Source organism: Gracilinanus agilis, chromosome 5, assembly GCF_016433145.1.
Source record: "Gracilinanus agilis isolate LMUSP501 chromosome 5, AgileGrace, whole genome shotgun sequence".
Classification (NCBI taxonomy): Eukaryota; Metazoa; Chordata; class Mammalia; order Didelphimorphia; family Didelphidae; genus Gracilinanus; species Gracilinanus agilis.
In genome coordinates this window covers 14,937,155-14,962,051 of record NC_058134.1, presented here as the reverse complement: position 1 = coordinate 14,962,051, position 24,897 = coordinate 14,937,155, and the positions used below count along the sequence as shown (strand labels likewise).

The following is a 24,897-nucleotide window of genomic DNA, read 5'->3' as shown; positions in this document are numbered from 1 at the left end:
GAGATTTCTATCTATGAAGTGATTCTGAGTGAACAAAACCAGAGAACAATTTATACAACGAAAACACGACAGAAAATAAAACTTCGAACGACCTGGGAGCTCCAATCAGTACAATGATTAAGCCTAAAAAAGGACCAAGGAATGAAAAGGAAGCTGTGCTCCTCTTCTGGCAGTGGTGACAAGGTTCAAGTGAGCAGAGGCATTAGATTGTTCAGACAAAGCCCGGGCAGGAGGCCACAGAGCAGGGGCCAAATCGCCGCCGGGGGGGTTCTGAGAAGGGCTTCTTTGGCTCAGTGGAGAGGTGGAGCTGGTGGGAGGGATGGGACAGGCGTTCCCGGGGCAAACTGTTATGCTATTATGAAATACGATTGTGACTGACTGGTAAAATGGCATCTACAGCACTGCGTTAGTGCAATGGGCTCCCGCCAGTAATACTCCACACAACAAGACTAACCCAACCTCAGGCTACGAAACAGGCAGTAACAGGCCTGCAGCGCCGCATTTGTCATGGTCAGCCATTCTTGGGACTCTTCCGGCACTGCTGGGAATTCAATAGTCCCAAAGCCTCCCCCCCCTCCCCCCCCGCCGCAGAGATGACCCCACACACACACACACCCGCCAACCACTCCTGCACATTCTCCTCCCCTACCTAAACCTTTGCCCAGTAAGTTTCTCAATGCGCCTGTGTATGCATAGCACTGAACTCATCATTGTTTCGCCATGTTGCTTTGCAAATCTGGGTTCAAAAAGCTTGAACCTTTCCCCCGAACCCCCAGAAGAGCCCTATAACCCTGGCGCCCCTCTTCTGTCCCCAACCCCACGTCCTTGGAAGGGTTACTTAAGAAGTTCGGCTTAACAATTTGCTCCATGCGGAGATTTGGGTGGGTAGAAAGAAGAAAAAGGGGTTCAGAACACCCCTAGAAAAGGAAGAGAGCTGCTGCCCCCCCCCGTTTGCTCTGTAGAGCAGCCCCGTTCCTCTACCCCACCCCCAACCACCTTCCCTAGCTCTCATCCTGGGGGAGCCCAGCGGGGCATAGCGGCCACCAGCTCGTTCCCATTGCCTGAGAGTTGGACCTCTATAATAAAATGTCCCGACACCCCCAACATAACTATTTGGAAAGCTGGGAGCTACGCGCCACCTTGAGGCCAAAGGCTCCACTCTCCAAGCAGCCTCCCAGGGTCTCTTGGCCATATGTCGCTCCCCACCTTCCCGGCCCCCAAACTCCAGGGCTCTCCATCAGCTCCCTCCAGGCTCAGACCTTGCCCCGCATCCCCCCAGGCTGCTCTCTTTGCCCAGACACACACCCTTCCATCCAATGACACCAGCTTCCAGGCTGTTCCTGGAGCAAGATTCTCTCTCTCTGCTCTGGACATTCTCCCTATCTCCCAGGCCTGGAACATTCTTCCTCCTCAGCTCTGCTTCCTGTATTCTCTGGCTTCCTTCAAGTCTCAGCTAAAGGCCTTTTCTGACCCCTCTTCATTCTATGCCTTCCCTACAATCATTATAGAGAGCTTATTTGGCATTTTCAGTCTCCTCCCTTACGTCTGTGGGCTCCAGGGCAAGGACTATCTTCCACCTTTCTTGGAGTCCTTAGTGCCTGGCACACAGTAGGTACTTAATAATTGTCTAACAACTGCTAAGAATTTAGCTGCTTTTTTTTTTGTTTGTTTTGCTTTTAAGAAAAATAGTCCCTGCCCATACAGAAATTGCATGCTAATGGGAGACAGCCATGTAAATGGCCCAAAACGATCCAGATTATTTACAGAGTGGGGAGAGGATAATTTCAGACAGGAAGGCACTATCAGCTGGAAGTACCACAAGAGACTAATTATTATTATTATTATTATTATGCCCATTTTTACTCAGTGCTTCAGAATGTCAAAGTTGTGTGACATCCATTAACTTACTGGAGCTTCGTCACAGCCCTGGGAGGCAGATTTTTTTTTTTATTTTACAGATTTTTTCTTTTTACAAATGAGGCAAAGAACTCAAGGGAATTGCCCAGGATCACACAGATCACTCTAATTCTACCACCTCCCAAAGTCAAAAAGAAAGAAAAAATCCTTGGAATATGCATAGTCAAGCCAAACAAATTCCTACATTGGCCATGTCCAGAAAAGAGGCCTCAGCCTGCACTGAAATCCATCACCTTTCTCTGTGAGGTGATAACATTAGCGTGCATATTTCATGGGCCATCATGTTGATCAGATAATTCTTAAATTTTCAAAGATGTTCGTCTTTACGATGTTTTTATTAAAGAAATTGTTTTTCTGGTTCTGCAGACCTCACTATGCAACAGTTCATAAAAATCTTTTCAGGTTTCTCTGAAAGTCTTGTTTACTTAGCACAATGCTCACCCAGAGCAGGCACTTAATAAATGCTTACTGTCTAGCTGTCCTCTTCATCATTTCTTATATCAAGATAGGAATCATTTCATTACATTTCTTCTTTCTTTGATCTCTTTGAGGTACAGACCTCAGAGCAGTATAGCTGGGTCCAAAAGGTTATGTGCAGCTTAATCATTGTTGGGGTATAAATCTAAATTACTTTCCAGAATAGCGAGACCAATTCACAGCTCCTCCAAGAGAGCTTTAATATACTTGTTTACCCATAGCCCCTCCAACATTTATCATTTTTCCTTTTTTATGAATTTTATTCATCTGAGAAGTATTCAAAGTTGGAACCAGAGAATTGCTTTAATTTACATTTCTAAAACTACTGTTATCATGAAACATTTTTATGTAGCATAGTTAATTTTATTTTAAATGCATAAGATTACTTTTAAAACTAAAATAAAAGAGTAACAACCAAAAGAGTCGAAGCCATATTAATTCAAAAAGAAAAACACAATGTGGAGTTTCTAAGAAACAGAATCTTATCCTCATTCAACGTATGTTTTAGTTTGAAAATAACAAATTATATTCCTAACCTGCAAAATTTTCAAGCGCTTATTAAGGGACAATTCATCCACTTCAACAATGAAAACTTCAACAGCTGTATATAGCTTCTGTCGGACCTCATTTCTCTTGGCTATCAAGATATCACCTTCATTCTGTGAGAGAAAAAGCATCATCAATGGACTATCTGAACTCCATATATCAAACTACTCTAAGAAAAAATTCACTCTTCAATTATAGACATATATGTATATATTTCAACATTGTATTCTCAGATCAAATACATAAGTCTCTTTCCCTGGGTCACCAAATAAACATCAAAACATAAATATAGACTAATTATTTTCATTAATCTAAAATTAAAAAATGAGAACAATTACATTCAATACCCTATTGTTGCTGTTAAGACATTTGAGTTGTGCCCAACTCTTTGTGACCCCTTTTGGGGTTTTCTTGGCAAAAATACTTGGTTTGCCACTACCTTCTCCAACTCATTTTGCAGATGAGGAAATGAAAACAAATAGAGTTAAGTGACTTGCCCTAGGTCACCCAACTAGTGTTAGAGGCCAGATTGGAACTCCAGAAGATGAGTCTTCCTACTTCTGGCCAAGCACTCTATCCATTATTCCCCCTAGAAGCCCCCTAGTAACCTGCCTCTCACTGGTTGTTGTTTTTTTCTAGTTCTTTCCCTAACAATACATTTTTCATTTCTTTTTAAAAAAAAAAAGATTTTACAGTAGTAGTTACATTCATTTACTCATCAATTTGGTACAGAGAAGGTTAACCTTTAATCTATCTTTTTTACCCAAGTTCTAGCTTATCAATACCTAATAGACATCTTTAAAATCTAAGACAGTGATGGAATATTCTTAAAATTTTTTTCTTCATCAGGAAAACCATCACAAGAACTATATTCAAGACTGAGGAATCCAGAGATGAGGGGTAAAGGGCCAGCTCTAAGGCTCTCTACTTGTATGATGGCCCTGAGATCTCAGTCCCCACCAGTCAGTGGTGACAGATGACCCCTGAGTGGTGCCTGAACACGGAGGAGGGCCACAGAGTCTAACAACTCAGAGTCCAAAAAGGGGGCTCTCCTGGCCCTAGACTGTAACAGGAAGTCATGCACTCCCAACCTGGGTGGAACAAATAGCCTGAGAGCCCGTTCCCAGCCCTGCTCCACTCTCCTCCAGTAGCTACTCCCTCTTCAGCTTCATTAGCACAAAGGAAAGGTGCAGAAAAACCCTAGGGGAGGAGGAAAAAGAGAAGGAACAAGTGAGGCTGTCAGAGAAAACCAGTGCCAGGAGAAGTCCCTCAGGGTGGAACACCCCATCACAAGCTCTCCTGTTGCTCTCCATCTGCTAGAGGAAAGTTGAACTGTGCAAACTCATACTGGATTGTCTTGTGAAGGATTTTATGGTAAATAGCAACAAGAGGGAATTCACAACAAAAATACTCTTTTATCAATCAAAGATTATGAATGAGAAGGAAATGACACTGTAAAACTGTTAGTTGGGGAAAACTATCCCCCAGTTTAAAAGGTTGATAAGCAAAAAAATGCTGAAATACGTTGGGGCATGTTTTACAATGCAGGACATACAGTATCACCTATATATGTATATCTTATTGTGTATATACATACATGTGCATATAAAAAAATAGAAACCTAGCTTAAACTAGATCCTCACTTAAAGTCAAACTATATTCACTGAGTTCTGAATTAAAACAGGCAACTACAGATAGTAAAAAGGTCACAAAATTTCAAAACTTCTCTCTACCTGCTTTCTTTTACCTACCAGATAGAGGAAAGCTCTGTTCTTTTGCCACGTCCTACAGTAAAGATCTATTCCTAAACAAAACTGGAATTAGGTTGGAAGAAGTTAAGAGGGTCTCAAAGTATAACTCTAATTTCCTTTTCAGGGGGAACTAATGCTGAACAGTGACTTAATGAGCATCTGAGGGCACGAAAACAGGGACCTTCTTACCCTTAAGTTAACCAATCCAACCCTCCCCATTTTTTTCCTATGGATAGTCAAGAGATAATACTAGGAGAAAAGGAAGGGAGGGAATCCAAAATGAAGAACTCAAACAAGCTTCCAAAACCGAGGGAGCTCCTTCTTGTTTGTTTCGTGAACACTGGACATCAGCTTATCAAAGTTCTCTCAAGTCACTGTCCCCCCTTCCCTTGGAGCCTCAGCGTAGGAGAAAAGGGGCCATGGGAATTGTTCATGTCAAAAGACCTGTGAGGGAGGGAGATAAGATGGAAAAGGGGCCTCCCCAGCAGCTTGATTTAAGATACTTATTCAAACCCATACTTTTCAGTGACTGGTATTCTCCATCACCTGCTTCCTAGTCTAACAATTGTAACAGACAACTCGATTCTATACACTGCCTTTACAAACAGGATGGAGATGGCAAGTATGTTCAAGCTCTCTGAAACCCAGAACTCACTTGACTAGTGCACGAAGAAAGGGATTCTCATCTGAGAACTGAGGCTCTGAAGTTGTCTGGCTCTGGAGTCTCAGCTTAGTTTAGGGAAAAGAAGAAAGATGGCTCCCTCTGGGCACAAACAGCATAGCATGATGGTCAATTATGTTTAGATAACTCTTTAAGGTTTGGAAAGCCTTTTCTATACACTCCCTCATTTGATCCTCACAAGAGTGAGTACTAGATAGCGGGATCCCTGGAGGCCACATTTTCCCCTTTGCTCTCACCCACAAGATGGGCTCAGGTTATGTTGAGCTTTAGATTCAGGCAGGATATCCTCGTGGCTGGGGCTAAGCTAGGCTATGGAATGCACTTTGGCAAACCTTAAAGAGCTACATAAATGCTGGTTGGTGCTGCTACTCTTATCATGGGCTCTGCCTCAGGCTCTGTTAGATGGATTCAATCTTCTCTCTCTAGGCAGATGACTCACAGACCTGTGTGTTATCAGGCTCTCATCTCTCCCAAACTCCAACCCCACCTCACCAGCTCCCTGATGGACATTTCAGACTACATTTCCCAAAGATACATCAAATTCAATTTGTCCCAAACAGATGCTTCATTCTCTTTGCCTTCACATAACCCAACCCTCTTATGAATTTCCTATCTCTTATGTCAAGGGCAATCTAGTTCCTCCCAGGCCCCAGGCACCCCCTTCAGAACTTCACTCTGTCTTTTCAAGCTCTAACTCTGAAAGCCATCCCCTTCTCTAGTCACAGAGCAGCCACCTAAATTTGGGCCCTAATCCTCCTGCCTGGAATACTGCACTTGGTCTGCCCTACCGCTAGTCTCTTTCCTTTCCAATCCATCCTGCACACTGTGGCCATTGTGATATTTTCCATAAAGTTCAGTTCTGACCAGATCACTCTTCTGCTCAAGAAGCTTCACTGGCTACTCCATTAGTATCCAATACAAATCTCTCTCTCTCTCCAGCTTTTAAAGTGCTCCACAACAGCTTCCCAACCCATCTTTCCAGCCTCGTTCTACATTCCTTCCTCCTGTGCTCTAGGAGCCTCCCAAACTAGCTTTCTTATGGTTCTTCTCATAGGATGCAGTAGAGGATTTCCCCTAGACCCGAGTTGGTGAACATATGACACAGGTGCTGGAGATCCTTTCCCCCTCCCCACCATGCCTGAGGATCTTTCTCCCATCTCCTGCCCCTCTGCCCAGCAGCCCAATGGGAGCGCTTCTTCCCTCCCCTGACAGGGGTAAGGCAGGGGGCTCTCATGTGACATGAAGGTTGCAGTTTGGGCACTCAGCCTCTAAAAGGTTCCCCATTACTGCCCAAGACCATAAATGCACTGCCTCACCCACCCCCACTGCTTACAGTCCCTAGTCTCCCTCCAAAGTCAATTCTAGCATTGCCTTATAGTGGGCTGACTCCCTAAACTATTCATGATCTATCTATCTCCCCCCAAAAAAGTGCCTTTACTTTTACTATACTGGTATTATTAAATGCCATCTCCCCTAACAGAATGCAAGTTCATTGAGAGCAAGGACTGTTTCATTTTTGTCTTCAATACCTCCAGGATCTGGTACAAAGTGGGCACTTGATGCTTGTAGTCTGGAATAATCAGTAATGACCAGACCAAACAATAGGCATCCTTCTCAGCCTCAAGACTCGTCCTAAAGTGTCAAGCACTTCTTCTAACAGAAGAGGGCCAAGGGCAGACGTTGGGACTAGAAACCTCTCTCTAGCCTGAGCCTAGTCCTAATCCACATCCCAAGCCAGCCCCAACTCCAGCTGTCACCTAGCCCACAGTTTCCCCAGGTTGTCCCTACGGGTTCTGAGATATTTTGTCAAAAGCTCTGGTGGAAATCTAGTCATGTGGTAACTGAAGGTATTCCCCAATCTACCAAAATAAGTCTCTTTTTACCCTGAAACGGTTTTTAACCCTATAATAGTGATGGGGAAAGACATGAAGTTAGCCACTGGCCTGAAGAGGGCATTCTTCATATTCCTCATGTCTACTGCTCCTACCACACAGGCTTGATTATGGTGACTGGATGATCCAATCACCCACTCTCTCTTCAAAGGTGCCACACAAATACAAGGTAGACCCAGAGTGGACACAACAACTCCACTAGCTCATTCCCATGCCTAGAAACAAAGCAACAAAACTGTCCACTTTACCACATTTTGACAAATCTGAATCTTCTCTTGAGCCAAGTTGTACTCCTCCCAGATCTTCTCCAGATTGTCTAAGGAAGATGGAGTGACCAGGTGACCTTCGGCCACCACTTTGACAGCATCAGAGAGGTCGTCTCCACAACGAACATTGATGTTCACTCGTCTGTTAACATTAACCCAGCAGGGATGGGGGGAGACAAGAAACCAAATTTTTAGAAAACAAAAGTTTCATGATAAAAAAAAATGACTACCATTTAAAATCAATGAGCTCAAAAATTTTTAACCTCCCATCAGGCTTAACTAACCCAAACAAAAATTTAAATTCCTCCTAACAGCACTTCTAGTAGCTATAACATGCTAAATGATTTACTTATTAAGTTATTATTAAGTCTTCTATGTTCTTCCTGTCATGTCACCGCATGACAGTACAGTTTCCTATTTTTTCCTCTCTATGACTAGCTACTTATACCTTTCTACTCTTACTTTATTGCTTCTTCACAAAAATAAAAACTCAAACTCTGCTAGGACATCCAAGACTCTCTCTTTTACCCAGTCCATACTTGTTCCGGCAGGTACAATCTGTCTTAAAATCACATACTCACAGCACCAACCTGGCTTAGTTCAGCTTCCAAAGGGCAAAGAAGACAGGAGAGAAGTAACAGCTTAGGGAGGTATGTTTGCTTTAAATTAAAAACAAACAATAGCTTCTTCTTTCTTTAAAGAACTGAGGTTCTCTTAAATAAACTAACAATCCTCTCACTTTTTTATATTGAATGCAAAAAAAAAAATCCCTTTAATTTTGTCAGTGGAGAGAGAACAATCCATGACTTTGTCTTCATGAGGAATTCTCACAACCAATGACAATCCATCTAGAACTTTTCAGCTAGACTGCTAAAGAGCTGTTTAACCCATAAAGAAGTTTGTCCATTTGTCCAGATTACACAGTCATCTTCAGAGCCCAGGTTTTCCTGTCTAAAAACCCAATTTCTTACTATCTATGAGACAATACCTTGATTTTTTTGGTAATTTTTCTTAAATCACTTTTAAAAATCCAATCAAATAAGAATTTAAGTGCCTACTGCAAGCAAGGCAATGTGCTAGGTACCAGGGATGCAAAGAAAATACATCCCTTTCCTCTATCCTAGAGTTGACCTTGTTCACTGTGCCTAGAAAGAGGAGCTACTCTGTAATGAGTCAATCCACCACAAGGGTGCTGCTGCTGGATTACACCAAACTCCCTGTGGTAGTCAATATATAAATCTTTGTGAAAAAGAACTTGGTTGTTTTTTAATGAGCAAGAGAAAGCAGAACAAGCCCCAAAGTGCAAAGAAAGTCGTCATCTTTGACTTCATTTAAGAGGGATTTCACCTACCTCACTTCTTTTAATATTTCAACTTTTGCAGCAAGACTCTTCATTCTCGTCCCTACGTGTGTATGCAGAGTGTTCTCCAAATGTTTAGTCAGTTCCATGGAAGTCGCTTTTGCTCGCTACAAATAGGAAAAAATACATGTCAGTGTAGTGACAGGATAACTCAATTCTAAAACTGAAATGACTGGGTTCTGCCTTTTTAAAAAAAGTAAAACACACATGTCTAGTCCTGGCTCAGACGTCACCCAGACAGAGCCCTTTGTCAGGGAGCCAGCACTACCTTCATTTCATACTCATGGCAGCTTGAGGGAGGAGGCAGATCATTTTCCTCTCCATACTAAAATCTGCCCTCACACCAAACTCTAAAGTTTTGCTTTCCCCATGAGCCTGAGGTCAGTTTATACAATCAAAGGAATGGAAATATTTCCCGGATTCAGAGCAGGCACAATTTCCCTGGTTTTCTGTTATTCCAAATTATTGTTCCCACTAGATTTTCTAGAATTAAGAAAGCAGTGGTATTAAGAATACTGAATTATTTATTTTTAACCCTGGAATGAGTTATGATTTTTCTCAGAAACTTACCTTGATATTAAAATGGAGTTTGCAACACCATTTATTTACCAGCTCACAAAAGATAGCCCAGAAGCAGGCCTGAGTAGCCAATTCACAGCAGATAATTCAAAATTCACCTAGTACAGCTACACTCTTCACAAAGCAGCATAGTTTAAAATGTCAGAACTACCTTATAGATTTATTTCAACTCCAGTATATATAGATGATGTGTCAGGGTTACATTAAAAATGTCCATTGAAATCAAATCATTACGGGACAACTGGGAAAGCCAGGCCTAGAGACGAGACGTCCTGGGTTCCTATCTGGCCTCGGACACTTCTAGCTATGTGCCTCTGGATGAGTCACTTTGCCCCCATTGCCTGACCCTTATCACTCTTCTGCCCTGGAACCAATACACAGTACTGATTCTAAGAAGGAAAGTAAGGATTTTAAAAAGAATCAAATTATTAACATTAAAATGAATAAAAACTATATTTGAAATTAGTCAGCTCTTCCCTTGTTTCCCCAAAGTGGACTGTTGCCACCACCCCACCCCACCCCTAACAAATGCACGTGGTTCTCTACCTCAGTAAGTACAAGCTACCAGTTCTGTAGCTAAAGCCCATTTCTCTATTCTCCTCCTATTGGAGGGTTCAAGGCATCCTGCCTGTAACCAAGTTCCACCACAAAAGCTTAGAGCGAGTTCTTTTAGAGAGTTTTTATGGAACCCACCCAACAAATCTTTGGTGTGGAAGTCTGTCTTTCCTTTCAACCCGACTAATTAGAATTATTATCCATTCAAAGACAAAAGAGTGGCAAGGACTAGCAATCGAGGTGAAGTGACTTACCCAGGGTCTCACGGCTAGGGAGAGTATTCCTTCTACCTAAGGTCCTGCATGGCCTATGTCATTGGGGAGTTCTAGCATATACTTTCTGGATAAGAAGACTTCTTTTCCTAAATAGGACTTTTGACTCTAGAATTCTGTCACTTGTCTCCTTTCAAAGCGAGAAAGGTAAGAGTGAAAGTAGGATCTGGGATGGCCATATCCTCCTGAGAAAACCAGCCCCCAAAATCAGGCATCCAGAACCTCTGGAGTGGAGGAACAAGGAGCAAGAGTGGGACGGGGAGGCAGGCCAGAGAGATGCCCATGCTGTACCTGCAGCTCCAGGGAAGCCTGTTCCACCTTCATTTCCAGCTCTTTGTAATTCTCAAGGAGGACCTCTTTCTCAGCTTTAAGCTTTTCATTCTCTTCAATCAGTTTCTGGTCCTGTTTGATCTTCTCCAGGCTAACATTGGATCCCAAATTAAAGTCTCCAACAGCTAACCTTTCCCTAATAAAATAAGAAACAAAAGTATAAAAGGAAATTCGCTCAAGTTTTCAAATGTAGCTACCGGGGAGGAGGGGTACAAACCCTGCCCACAGCCCACAGTAACACTTGTGACTTTGCCAAGGCAGACTTTAGGACTGACCCATCCTGACCATTAACTAGACAGACATGGAGACTTCTGGGAAGAGAATGCAGACTAAATTCTAGGGTTAAAATCATACTTTAAAAAAAGCTGCAGCAACTCCTACCATAGAATTGTCAATGGGAACCTCACAATAACAAAGCTAACCACAGCAGGCAGAAAGGAGCTCTTCCACCAATGGAGCTGAATACCAACGGCCCAAAAGGTGGCAAACCTTGGCACGAGGGTCCAGGAGAGTCTCCACTGAGGTGCCAAGTCAAGCCAGGCTTTCTGCATCCAAGGGAGTCACAACTTCAGAAACCTAAGCATCTTTCACACTAAGCTATTAACTGATCAAGAATTTGTCTCTGTTTCATGAAAAAAAAAAAAAACAGGCGAGTATAAAAAAAAAAACCTGTCTTTTCAAAAAAAAAAAAAGAAAAAAGAAAAGAAAAAACTCCAAGATCTTCTCTACCTCTGCCTTTGCAATGGAAGCTTTAAGTGGTCTCTTTAAATGAAGTAAAGGAGGGCTCTGACTGAACCAGAGAAATGTAAGAGCACCCCCTCCACCACCCCTATGAAGAAGCAGGCCTTCCCTGCAGGAGCCTCCCACAACAAAACTCATCCTCTCCCTGTGGAGGTCCACACATGCACCGTTATCTACTGACAGAATTGGAAACGGACACCGAGTCCGGGGTCAGATCAAAGTCAGCCCCTACACGGACTTGGCTAAGGGTCATCCCGGCTAGGGGAGCTGCTCGGTAGCAAAGCCCATCCCACACCCCAGAGCCTTACTTTGGGAATGTGACCAGAGTTTTCGTCTTGAGGTCCGGAACCATTCGCCCATTGAAGCGGCCCTTTGGCCTGGTGAATGCAGATGGGTTGGGCCTATGTCCCCAGAGGGGAATAGGGCTCTTGAGGTTGCCCAGGCCAAGCTGACCAGGGTCCGTTTTCTTCTCCTCAGGAATGTTATTGTTGGAAGGCAGTTTGCATTTCTCCGCAAACCCTTTCTTGGCCACTTCTTCCCCAATGTCCACGTTACCATACTCAGCCTGAGCAACAATGGTACCATCTTGGTACGTCGCTTTATGTCGCATTTTTATTTCCTTTTCAAAAATCAAGCTCCCCAAAAATGATCTGCCCTAGGAAAGCCAGGAAAGAGGAAGGCCGTTAAATTCTGCCTAAATCTGTCTTCTTGAGATCAGTCGTGGACCCTGAAACTAGAAGGACCCAAGAGATCACCTACTGCACATTACATTTTACAGTGGGAGAGACTGTGGGAAGCTGAGGTGCCCCGCCAAGTCTGGGATCCAAACCTGGGTCCTTCACAGCCATCTCCATGCAAAGGTTCCTTGTGGAACATACAGAATCAATGCCCATTAAGAGTGGTAGGAACATCAAGGATCATCTAACCAAACCCTCTCAATTTATAGATGAGGAAGCTGAAGCCCAGAGACAATTGGTTTGCCTGGAGCCACATGGCTAATAAAGAAAAAAAAACAAAACTCTGACCCAAGCAGAATGCTACATTTGGAATCAGGAAGTCCCATGTTCTAATTCTGCCCTCATAGCTCTGACCCTAAGCAAGTGATTTAAATTTTCACAGTCTCAATTTCTGCATCTGTAAAATGAGAACAGCATCTGTTATGCGGTTATTTAGATGTCAAATAAGATCTGCAAAATACCTTGTAAGCCTGAAAACATTCCATAAAACTGGGAGTTAGTCTTCTCCTTCCACTATGCCTCATTGGGGCTCTGAGGTTTTCAGTCGTGTCCAATTCTCGGTGACCTCGTTGACGTGTTCTTACCAAAGATGCTGGCATGGCTGCCCTCTTACTTCTCCAATTCACTTTACAGATGAGGAACCCGAGGCAAACAGGGATAGGTGTCCCAAAGCCAGGAAGTGTCTGAGGCTAGACTTGAGCTCAGGCTTTTCTGATTCTATTTCTGATATTCTATCCACTAAGCACCATCGAGGTGCCCCCTATGATGCTATGTAGCATATCAAAGATCATTTAACAAAAGTTTTGTTAAAATAATCACTTTGCCTTGCTGTTAATTATATAGAAATATCTAGCTCTAGAACATTAAAATAATAATTCTTAAGGATGATTTTAAATTTTGCTGCTAGGGGAACCCTCCAAGATTCAGGAGTCATCCTCAGGGAGAGACACTCATGCCTTCCCAGGACAGCTAAGTAACCATCCTGGACCACAAAGGAGTGCTCCCAACTCCCTCAGCATCTTCTTCAAACCCAGGATCAACCATGTCACTCCCCTTCTTAGGAAGGACCACATCTCCTTATTGTTTTATGCAAGGTTTGGTTTATGTGCCAGCTCTGGCCAGACTTTAAAAACAAAAACAAAAACAAAACCCTTACCCTCTGTCTTAGAATCAAAGTCTTGTATTGGTTCTAAGGCAAAAGAGCAGTAGGACTAGGCAATAGGAGTTAAGTTACTTGCCCAGGGTCACACACCTAGGAAATGTCTAGGATCCAGATCTGAACCGAGGACCTCCCAACTCTAGGCTTGGCTCTCTATTCAATGAGTCTCCTAGCTGCCCACTCCCAAGGAATTTCTAAATTCATTTTAACGTTCTGGGAAGCCTAACTTCCCCTGTGATTGGAGTTTGCTACTAATAATAGTTTGCCCAGGTTAAATTGTCCATCCTAAGTCATGTGGCTACAGGTGGTCTAATTTACACCCAGGTTCTCTGTCTTTCAATCCAATCCCCCTGCCACCACTGAAAGTCCTACACTTCTAATTCTCCATCACCCACTAAAAGAACTTCAAAGATTCCCCCATTAGACACTAGTATAAGAATGCATGAGGCATTTAAGGAAGGACTGAGCTCTTTCTCATGTAAACAACTGAGGAATTCTCTCACTTTCTAGAAAATTCAAACAAGAAAATATATATAATTTTATAAGGCAACTCAGTTGTTAAGAGATGTATTTTAAATGTCTCCTTTCCATCAACTCGAATAAAGGGATTTTCCCTTGATCCAAAAACAATTCCAAAATTGTTACATGACAAAAGTTACGTGAGGACCTGGGAAAGAAGAAAAGACATTAAGACCTACCACGACATAAGGAAAAGCTTCATAACAATGATGGTTGTCCAAAAGGGCTGCCTCACAAAACAACACCTTCCTCACTTACAAGAAGTCTGTCAAAACCTAGATGCTCACACTCCAGGATTTTTACAAATGATCTCTGAGGGTTAATTAGATGAGATCTGAAGTTCCTCTGGACGGCCTCTGCCCATGCAGTCTCATCTTCAGACCCTTCCTCCTGAAATGACCTGATCTGAGTCACCAGGGCTCCTACAAGATGGGAAAGCTGTCAAAGAATCCCAAGCAGCCCAACTTTGTTCTCTGGCATGCAAAGGAAGTCAAAAATGATTGATCCTAGGTAGAGACTTTGACACTGAAGACAGCCGATCTCCTCCCCTTTCTTCTTCTTCTTTTTCCTCTACTAACACTGCTTTTTTCCCAGCTCTACTTCCCCACTAGAGGCTATATTTTTGATCATTTGGGTTGTCAAAAAGTCATAACAAAAGGATCTTGACTTCCTGACATTTGATCTTTAAACTGTAGCTGCTGCCGAATCTCATGACCCATGTGGTCTCCTGTGCTGCCTAGTTTAGAAGGGAAGTTCTTTAAGATGGGGGCCTTTATGGATGCCTCACTCTGCATGACTCCTACAAGGCTAAGCAGAAATCATAGCTCCACAAAGATGAGTTCTCATCTGGCATTGCTCATTTAAAAAAGAAAAAGCTTAAATAGCAGCTTTCCATGACACAAGTTCAAAGTAGTGGCGTTGCTGTAATGGGGGGTGGGGGGGGGGGGGGGAAAGTTACTGCTTAAACCAGTTTCCTCATATAAAACCAATAAAATGAGAGGATTTAACTAGATCATCTATGAAGTCTCTTTCAGCTCTACAACTGTTTGATGCCAAATAATATGGGGATACAAATAAGTTTCTATCTTAGTAAAGTTAGACTGTAAAAGCACCAAAGGCTTGACTCTTCAACCCCTCAAATTCAAAGCTTTTAAATCTCCAATCGATCACATAACAACTACTTTAATCTACATTTGCCTCAATTCGGCATAGAGAAATGTTTCTTTTAAATGTTTCTCTTCTTCTTTAACAAGATTGAGAAGCCACTTTACACAAAACACCTGCAAGATTCTTAGGGAGAAAACGGGTAATTACAGGTACCAGAAGGAATTTTAATTTTGTGTATTATAATCTCAATTAAATCACTTTTCACAAAAAAACACTTTGCTAAGTAAAATGGAATCCCAGAGCAAATAAGCGTGTAATTTAATATCCCTGAAAAAAGTATAACAATCACTGCAAAACAGAGAGCTGGGGCGAGGTTAGTATGAGAACAGGCTCTGTAATTATCATCTCCTTCCTTGGGTTATATGTCATTACAACAAAATCCTAAAGAAATGAATAAGCTGGAATGTAGTTAAGCACGACACACTGTGTTCTCAGCTGCAGCTTGACAATGTGAGAGTCTGCCAGTCCCCAAACTAATTCTGGTTCTACTAACTTGGAATTTGAGATCCTGAAGAGTGGCAAGTTTGCCGCCTTTGTTCAGAGACAGCAGAAAGCAAAAATAAAAACAAGGTTAGAGAGAGAATGCTTGAAATGTTTTAGAGGATACATTTTCAGGGCTTGGCAATCAGAATCACTGATTTATATGCAGATATATAGCAATTGCAAACTCACTTCTACATTTATTTAAACAAGTACATTCAAGACCTTTTTACAAGAAAATGGTTACATTTATTTCAAAATCTTATAACTTCCTCCAATGAGATCAATCCCAGCAATGTGAGTTATGCAACCCATCTCCTGATAAAGAGGTGATGGACTCAAGGTACAGATTGAGACACCCTCTTTTTTATTTTGAATACAAGTCATTGGAGGAATTTCTTTTGCTTGACTATAAATGTTTCTAATGGGCTATGTTTTTCTTGGCTTTCTCGAATGGGAGAAGTGAGGGAGGGAGGAAAGAGAATGTAAACTGAAAATAAAATAAAATAAAATTGAATTTTAAAAAGCAACTCTGACTCGGCAAATAAACTTTACGGCATGGCCAAATGGTCTTGCCCAATGTCACAAAGCTAGAAAGAGTCAAGAGGAGAAATTGGAACCAAGTCTTCCAAGTCCAAGCCAGAACTATACACCATAGCACCCTTCATAGCACATCTTCCTCTTTTCTATAGTTTTGTCTAACCTGAAAAATAAGGACATCCAGTTAAGGGTGAATGCCTCTACGGGATACAGAGTATTGCTTCTGAAGATCTCCTGGCATGCTGCACACTATTGCTATCTGTTGGTCAAACTGCTAGGGTCTCAGTGCTTTAATATCGTATTTTGCTTAGGTTCACTTGTAATTCATAGTTTTATATAATTCATAGTTCAGACATTGACTAACCTTCCTCCCAGTCTAAATTAGTGAGATTTAATATACTCTTATTTCACTGAGAGTTACCAAATATCTCTCATGTCCCCTTTCCAAGGAAAGGGCCTCAACAACACCTACAATTCATTTGCTCGATTACATACAATCTTAACAATTAAGAATTACTTGCCTGGTCAAACTGAGTAACTTCTTGTCCAGAAGGAATCTGTAGTCCCCAGAGTCTATATTTTTTGGCTACATCAGGAAACTGTAGATTCAAAGGAATCTCAACAATTTCAGAGCGATTTAGAATCTCTGTATTTCCATAGTCAATGTACCTTACCAGACACTGTGAGAGGAAACACAAAGGAACAATAGAAACAGCACAGAGCCAAAATCCAAGTCGTTTAGCTCCAGTCCCAAGAGAAAAACTGACTTATTACTTAGACACATATTTATGTTTCCACTCTATCAACTACCTATAAGCTTCATAATAAATCATGTTGCCATAGTCTCTCAAAATTGCCAAATCAGTAGACAAACATTTACTAATAAGCACTCACTATATGCCAGGCACCAAATGCTTTTTGAAATGAAGCTAAAAGAGCTAAAAAGTTCTGTTCTAACCTCAAAATGAATGAAATCCAAGGCCCAAGAAATCAGTGAAACTTCAGACAATATTAGTTTGATTTTTTTTAAATGGTATTTCTTAGTTTGGCATCCTTTAAAAGGGGGTTGCAATGCAGGATTACAGTTCGACAATGCACAGGCCTAAGAATTTCACATCTATCTCCTACTTCTAATGTCAAGTCGATGTAATAATCCCACATTCTTTACTTCAAGGTAGGAACAAGTGTATCCCTCTAAAGCAGGGGTCGGCAACGTATGGCTCTTTCTGCAGGAGCCATAAAGTCCATTTTTTTTTTCAGGCTCTGTTACAGGAGCTGCACTGCGAGCACTGCATGGCTCTCACGAAATGACATTTTTAAAAATGTGGCATTTATGGCTCTCACAGCCAAAAAGGTTGCCGACCCCTGCTCTAAAGGAAGAAGGAAAGATGAAAGAAAACTCAACCAGTATTTATTGAACATCTACAGTGTGCAAAACACTGAGCTAGATGCCTAGGATACAAAGACAAAAAAAGAAAAGAAAAAAAAAGAAACATCCTACCCTCAGATATACACCAAAACATGAAGCATATACAAAGTAATTTCAAGAGTAAGAATATGCTGGAGGAGAAGGGAAGAAGAGATCATGAGCACTTCAGGCAGAAAGTAGCACCTGAGCCATGCCTTCAAAACTCCAGATTCTAAAAGATGGAAGGAAGAAGTACACAAGAGACTACTTGTGCCAAAGAAGCTTCATGCGGAGAACCAGAAGGCCAATTTGCCTGGAAAGAAGGTGGTAATAATCTAAAATAAAACTGGAAAGGTAGTTGGGAGCCAAACTACAAAAAGGTTTTCAGTGCCAAACAGGGAGTCTAAGTTTTGTGCTACAGGCAAGGGGAAGTCAAGGAAGATTCTTGAGTAAGAGAGTGACATGGCTGAAGTCATGTTTGAGGAATATTTATTGGGCAGTGGTGTAGAAGTAGTCTATAATACTGCATGAAAGTAGGCAGACAAATAGGAAGCTACTGCTATAGCCTAGACAAGAGAGAAGAGCCTGAAGAGGCCTAGAGAAGGGCATACATAAAAGTGGTTGGGGAGGAAGACTGGCAAGACTTGCAACTGAGAGAATAAAGAGGATAATAAGAGAATAAAGCTTTGAGGACATAAGTTACAAATCTCAGCAACTAGAAATATTTTTTAACAAAAACAGGGAAACAGTGGGGGAAAGAAGGGAGGAACAAACATTTATTAAGCATCTACTATTTACCGCTAAGTGCTTTGTATATACTAACTCATTTTATCACCCTTCGAAGTGCCTTAGTCAAAACTGTGAAAGAAACAGAAAAGAACAACACAAACAGCAATGAGTCAACACAAATCACAAAAAAAGAAAGAAAAAAGAATGCAAGTGAGAATAAACAGGAATTCCATTTTGGAATATATTGTATTTTAGATTCTATGAGATCACCTATCCAGCCTACATCTACAGCTGGCAAAGCAGTAGTGGAGCTCTAGAGATGAGGGTGCCATCTCTAGATTGGGGAGTCATCTGCATAGAGTCGATATTTGAACCTCAAAGGAGCTAATGAGTGGACAACAGGAAAGAATGCAAGAAGAGGGACCAGGATATACTGATGGGGCAAAACATAGATGATTCATTAATAAAGAACGGGCACGGAACTAGAAGAATGAGGAGACAGTGTTGAAGCAGTGCTGAAGAAGTCAACGGAGGCCACAGCAGCCAGAGGGAGGGAGTCAATATTATCAGATGATGCACAGATACTACCCAGAATGAGGAAAGTGGGGGAGAGAGGGAGAGCAGCATTTCCTTCCTAGTCCCAGTTATGATCAATTATACTCTAGGCCCTAAATAGGGCTTATATGTCATTTTCTACAGCTTACTCCTATTTCAGAAACTTGGCCAAATCACTAATATTTCAAAATACATTTTATTTATGTGCTACAAAAGTCAATTCCTCAGGTTAATTATATGAATTGACTCCTTTCAATATTTTTCTTTAATCACACCTAGGCATGAAGTTCTGAGGAACCAATAATGTGGAAACCAAAGAGGAGAACACTCACAAATTTAATCAATGGATGGTAAAGGACCAGGCCTGAGGACAGAACAATTATCATTGTACCAAGTAAAGCCAGGCATTAAGGCCCACTACCATCTGATTCCATCCCACATTTTCTATTCTTCTTATGACTCTTTTTCCCATGTAACAGCTCAGCCAAATTTGACAATTGGCTGCTCCCTAAATGCAGCATGGAAGGTGCAATGCATTCATACCTGAGAGGCCCCAAACCCCAAACTCGCTCCCCTCATTTCTGTTCCTTAGGAGGCTGCTCTCCCAAGTCACTTACTCACTGCTCAGCTTAGGTTTGGCTCCAGGAAGCTTTCTCACCTCTCTGGCTGTTATTAATTCCCTTTTGCCCTCCCAATCACCTTGTAATGACTAATCTGTGTATTCTTTCTATGTCTCTCATAAAATGCAAGCTCTTTGAGGACAGAGTCTACTTTCCATCAGCCTTTATGTTCCCAGCACTAGTTTCACTAATGTTTGCTAAACTGGCTGTTAGCCAGAGGGCCTCTTTCTACTGGCCAAAAACCACTATCAATGAGGACCTCAAAGATATCTAGTCTTAATATCCTCATTTTAGAGAAGATGAGGAAACCGAGGCCCCGAAAGTTTAAATGTTTGACTCAAAGCCCTATTTCTTCTCTCTCCCACCATTAACCATCCACCTCTAAGAGACACAAAGTGATTGTCTAATCCTACTAGGTAACTTTAAAAAGTCAAACACAGGAACATTCTCCAATGTGTAGAATTCACTGGCTGATTCTCTAAATCCTTTGATTCTGCATCCCAGAGTTCATATATAACCAAAGCAAAAGAGTGAAACATTTGTGTCCTGCCTTTTCATCGCTGATGACTTTCTGAACTTTACATCTGTACCAGCATTTATCTTCAGAAAACAATCCAGCATAAATCTGCATAAGAAAAAATAAAGCAAGATTATCAATCAATCTATAAGCATTAAGTAGGCAACGTGCTGGATGCTGAGGATACAAAGAGGAAAAAATGAAACGAGCCCCATTTTCAATGAGCTCACCTTCTACCAAGAGTTAAAGTTATCCAAAAGTCTCAGGACTAAGGGTACTAAGACTTCTGGGAAACCTTGAATATACTATTACTTATTGAGTAGCTTTAAATTGACTACATTAAGCAAAACACCAATTGAGGCATGAATGATTATAGTTTGGGGGTTTCTTTTTTTTAACCCAGAAGATGTCAACAAGTCTAATTCTAAAACTTCAGTTAGGTCCAAGAAAGATTTCCATACTTCACTGATGTATTAAATTATCCGCAGTAAACCTCGTTAACAGGCTCTTAAATGATAACCGGCTGTATCCTTTAGTCAGCTCTTTCACAATAAACATTTCTCATTAAAGTATATACTTTGAGCTACAAGGGCAAAAAGAAATCCTGTAGGTTGCATCTATCCTTGGTTTGAGGTAAAGTGGTCATCTATAATCCATCTTTACTGTTCTGATTAAATCAATGGTCAAAAACCCAAACTCTGGAGGCCATTTCCTGCTCCCTTGAAGATTCTCTGAGTCAAGAGAGTGACCACACAAAGGAGGAACCGCACTAGAAATATGGCACATAACAAAGCAAACAAAGCACTTTGGAATGAATTCAGAAACAGACACTCATTGTTCAACCCCAACTTTTTCCTGAGCCACTCCCGCCCCCACCACTGGTGGTCAGGGATCAAAAATGCACAGCATTTATTCTGTAACTCTATCATGCATTTAGGTAATGCTGTCTATTATAGCTGTGTTGGCTTCTGACCCTTCTCCACTGCACTGTTAAGGCCCTTACGCAAGGAGGAGGTTTTATCTAACATCTGTAACTCCCCCTCTCCCCCTAGCAAGCTAATCTGTACACCACAGGAATAATGTTTAATGAATTGGACCACCTGGAAGGGAGAAAATGACAGTGTTAATTAAGGCTCCACAAAGAAGACAACAAATCCATAAAAAATCCTCAACAGTTAGGTTACAATTTCTAATCCAAAGTACAAAAGGTTATTAAACCTTCCTTCCTTTAATCAGCCCGAATTTAATATAATTTGGATGTTCTCAAAGCAGAAAAAAAATTTAATTTAACTTAAACACTTATTAAGTGCCAATTATATTAAAGGTAAAAATGGTCCATTTTGGCTAGATGAAGGGAATTAATATGAAATGAGAGAAAAGGCAGTTTGGAGCCAGACTGTCAGGGCCCTAAATGAGGTGTCTGTATTTTATCCTAAAGGCAGCAAAGGGCCAGGGAAGGTTTACTAGCAGGACAGTGACCTCAGCAGACCTGTGTCTCAGTGGTCTAAATTGGAGGCCAGGAAGAAGGTCAATCAATTAGAAGGCTATTAGAATGGTCCAGTCTTGTGGTGAGGAGGAACTTAGCAAAGGAAAAGAAAAACAGATCAGTTACGGTGAACACAGCCCCAGTGGCAAAGCCAGACTTGGTGTCCTCCTTCCATAACATCAGCCACTAGGAAGTGGCCACTGTTTCCAGTGCACATGGCAATGGAGCTAGATTTAGGCAACTTGAAATTGCTTTCCTTTGCCCTCACTTCTGTATCCATAAGGTTTGCTCTCTGTATTGTCAGGAGGGAGTACTCAGCCCTGAGATCAGACCTGACAAAGCACAGACATGGTGAGATTTCTGAGGCACGCCATGCCTCAATCATGTCCTCTCCTTTGAGCATTTAGGATGCGACTTTTAGAGCTGGGTACATTTACTAGAATTACAGTTCATACAGATTCTAAACATGGATTTCTTACCAAATATCAAAAATATACTATGATCTATCTAGAAATTAAGAAAATGGGATCTCACATCCAGGTAAAAAAGAGGGAAAATAAGAGGATGAAGAAAGAAGGGAATAATTACACTTGAAAACGGCTTACCTTGTTCAGGTCAGGATTCCCAAAAACTGAATTGGACTGGGGGCAAACTTCAGCTAGAGCACAACCTATCTTCACAATATCGCGATTTCTATTGATACTCTAAGGAAGGATAAATGGCGTGGAATCAAGGAGGAGGGGGAAAGCAAGAAACAAATGTGTCAACTACAATCCAGCAGGCTTATGTTCATTTTATGCCACATTAAGCACTATTTTTCTCTAGGATGCACCATTTCATTGGCGTGGGTACTCTCTACACTGCCACAGATTGCTTCTACATCTTGGTAAATGGTCTTCATGAGGTGCTGTGGCCCCCAAATTTCTCCACCCCTGTAGTTCCCTAGTGACCAGCCCTTCTGAAATGAGCTTCTCTAGCTCTCCAACCACAAGTGATTGGTGCCAGGCCCTGTGCCCCTTGGGGCTTGACTCTGAGAAGTGAGGATCCTCTCCAGCATCACCTCCATGCCACAAAGAGATATGACAAGGAGACCATTACCAAAAATAAATCAAAGCCAAACAAAAACGACTTGGTCTCTGAAGACCTGGGAGTTTCAAAAACAGACCAGATGTCTTTACACAGAAGTTTCCCCCAAGCTTCTCAACAGGACACTCCAAATAGGAAGGAGATGAAAAGGCTACTTCTCTGAAATTCCTCAACTCACATGGGATGAAGATCTATTAATGTCCTATTCATTAGGCTCTTGGAAGACATTAATTTTAAGATAAAAATTCTGTGGATTAAGAAATCTCCTCACTGCCTCCCAGGGATGCCTGGAGTCCGACTAGAAAAGAAACACCACCAGAATTGTGCACTCCCTTACTGCTAAGAACAAAATTTCCAGCTCCCCCCAGCTCCAGGCCAATAGGAACCTCAAGGCTTCCAGTCCAGCAAACAAGAATCCTCTATCAAAAATATACTGAACAATATCCTGAGCGGCATACAGCCTTTGCTTGAGGATAAAGAGGAGCCGCTCCATCTGACTACACTTTGGAACATCTCTAATAGTAAATTTATGCCCCGACTTCAGGCACTCCATCCATACATTACTCCTAGTTGCCTTTAGGAACTCTAGTGGTGGTCCCGGGTTCTCAAGAGTCAGAGCCCGCAGAGGCAGAGGGCCTGGCAAGTCTTACAAAGGGTCATACAGAGGCTTGCTTATAAGTGTGTGGTTCAGGCAACCACAACCCTGTGGTCTAAGCTGGAGGAGCTGAATGCTGAGGGGCTTATCCCTTAGGCTCCCCCCAGGGCTGGAAAGTATGGGGGCCACAACAACCCATGAAGACTTTGGGGCAGGGTAGAAAGGAAAAAACAAGCCTGATGTCTCTTGTATATGACCACCCATCAGACACCTGAAGCCAGTTTCTAGGTCCAGTTTTCTAGTTTCTAGTTTCTTCCTGCCCCCACATCCTTTCTTCTCCAGGTGAAACACTCCTATCAGCCAATGTAGTATGAATGAGTTCAACATAACTGGACAAGCTCCTCCCTGGTCCCAGACACTATGTCTCTCTCCATTTAGCCAAAGAATGCATTTGCCTCCTAGGCTGCCTTATCGCATGCTAACTTCATATTGAATTTATGGTCCACTGAAGCCTCCAGATCTTTTTCAAACTCTCCCTTGCCCCACACTGTAATCAGGAAGCCTACTTCTTTAGTCTAAATGTAAGATTTTGTGGTTTTCCCTATGAAATTTCTTCTCCAGAGAATCTGCAGTAAATTTCATGTGAATTGTGGTCTTTAACACTGCCTTAGTCAATAAAGATTGGAGGGTGAGGAGAATGGCTGATGTGAGCCTAAAATGTTGCTTACACAAAATAAGGCTTCCACATGCAGATGGCATTTTTACCTGGGCCCAAAATGTGACTGCATCTTCTACATGACTTCCAACCACATCCTCAACTGAAATCAAATGACAAGGAAAAATGAGAACTGATTCAACATGAAGTCACTCTTAAACACAAGAATTTGTAGTATCAGTACCTTTATTATAGGTTACGTCTTCATCCATGTTGGCAGCCCCTGAAAAACTAAAATCATTCAATACCTTGAATAGAGTCATGATCATAGGCTCAGAGATTGAAACCCTCAAGAGTCACCGAGATGACCCCTTTCATTTCACCCATGAAAAAACCGAGGCCCAGAGAAGGCAGGGAAAGGTTTGCCCAGTATTTCCCAGGTAATGAATATGAGAGCCAGATTCAAACCCATGATCGCTGAGCTGACTGAAACTGCCCCCTCTAACTCCTTCAGGCACTACGTATTCTAGCATTTGTGACTTTTAAAAACACGTGTCGTTGGGCAGGAAAACTGACGGGCCAGAAGACGGCGGACACCTGGTTTCTGCACGGACAGTTGTTTCACATGCGCTCCTTCACCACAGACACCCTCTTCTTTTACCCAGCATTCCCTGCAGCTCCGAGAGAAGCCGAGCTCTGGTCAGTTGCACTCGGGTCTGATACTGACATCACCTTCTTCCACCAGAAACAGTGCAGAAAGCAAAGAGCCTGGCCGAGATCAGCAGCCAGCAGGCAGGCAGGCAGGCTGCTCTGGGACCACGAGAAACCCACCCAATTTCTTTAAGCCTCAATTTCCTCACCTCAAATGGGTGATACCAATATTTCCACTACCTAACTCTGAGGGTTGTAGCCTGCCGTGTAAATATTTAAGGCCATCTTACTGACCCTTGGGCTAGCTGCTACAGGCGGTGGGGGTTCACACACAAAATAATCATAGCCTTAAAAAAACAATAGGAGGGTCAGGTGGAAGGTGCAATGAATAGAGAACCAGGCCTGGAGTTGGGAGAACCTGGGTTCAAATCTGGCCTCAGACTTCCTAGCTGTGTGACCCTGGGCAAATTCCCTTGCCCTCATTTGCCTAGCCCTTGCCTTTCTGTCTTTCTGAGTTGTTACTAGGACAGAAGGTATGGGTTAAAAAAAAAAAAATCAAAGGGCAGCTTTGAAAGTGTTACTAAGGGAAATGCTAAAAATGCAGTATGGAACTGCTGAGGTTGGT

General features: G+C 42.1%; 1 protein-coding gene across 1 annotated transcript in view; it reads right to left on the bottom strand.

Annotated features, from left to right (window-relative positions):
- STK31 (serine/threonine kinase 31) overlaps nucleotides 1-23,908 on the bottom strand; it is a 56,982-nt gene extending 33,074 nt beyond the window's left edge. Inside the window, exons 1-10 of the mRNA XM_044678340.1 lie at nucleotides 23,866-23,908; nucleotides 23,732-23,784; nucleotides 21,891-21,989; nucleotides 19,833-19,907; nucleotides 16,492-16,650; nucleotides 11,677-12,023; nucleotides 10,589-10,763; nucleotides 8,883-8,998; nucleotides 7,514-7,673; nucleotides 2,931-3,053 (exon numbers count right to left, since the gene is read on the bottom strand). Of these exons, the coding sequence (XP_044534275.1) occupies nucleotides 2,931-3,053; nucleotides 7,514-7,673; nucleotides 8,883-8,998; nucleotides 10,589-10,763; nucleotides 11,677-12,023; nucleotides 16,492-16,650; nucleotides 19,833-19,907; nucleotides 21,891-21,989; nucleotides 23,732-23,784; nucleotides 23,866-23,893 (1,335 nt within the window). The 5' untranslated portion in view covers nucleotides 23,894-23,908. The remainder of the gene's footprint in view (nucleotides 1-2,930; nucleotides 3,054-7,513; nucleotides 7,674-8,882; nucleotides 8,999-10,588; nucleotides 10,764-11,676; nucleotides 12,024-16,491; nucleotides 16,651-19,832; nucleotides 19,908-21,890; nucleotides 21,990-23,731; nucleotides 23,785-23,865) is intronic.
- Between the last annotated feature and the right edge of the window lie 989 nt (nucleotides 23,909-24,897).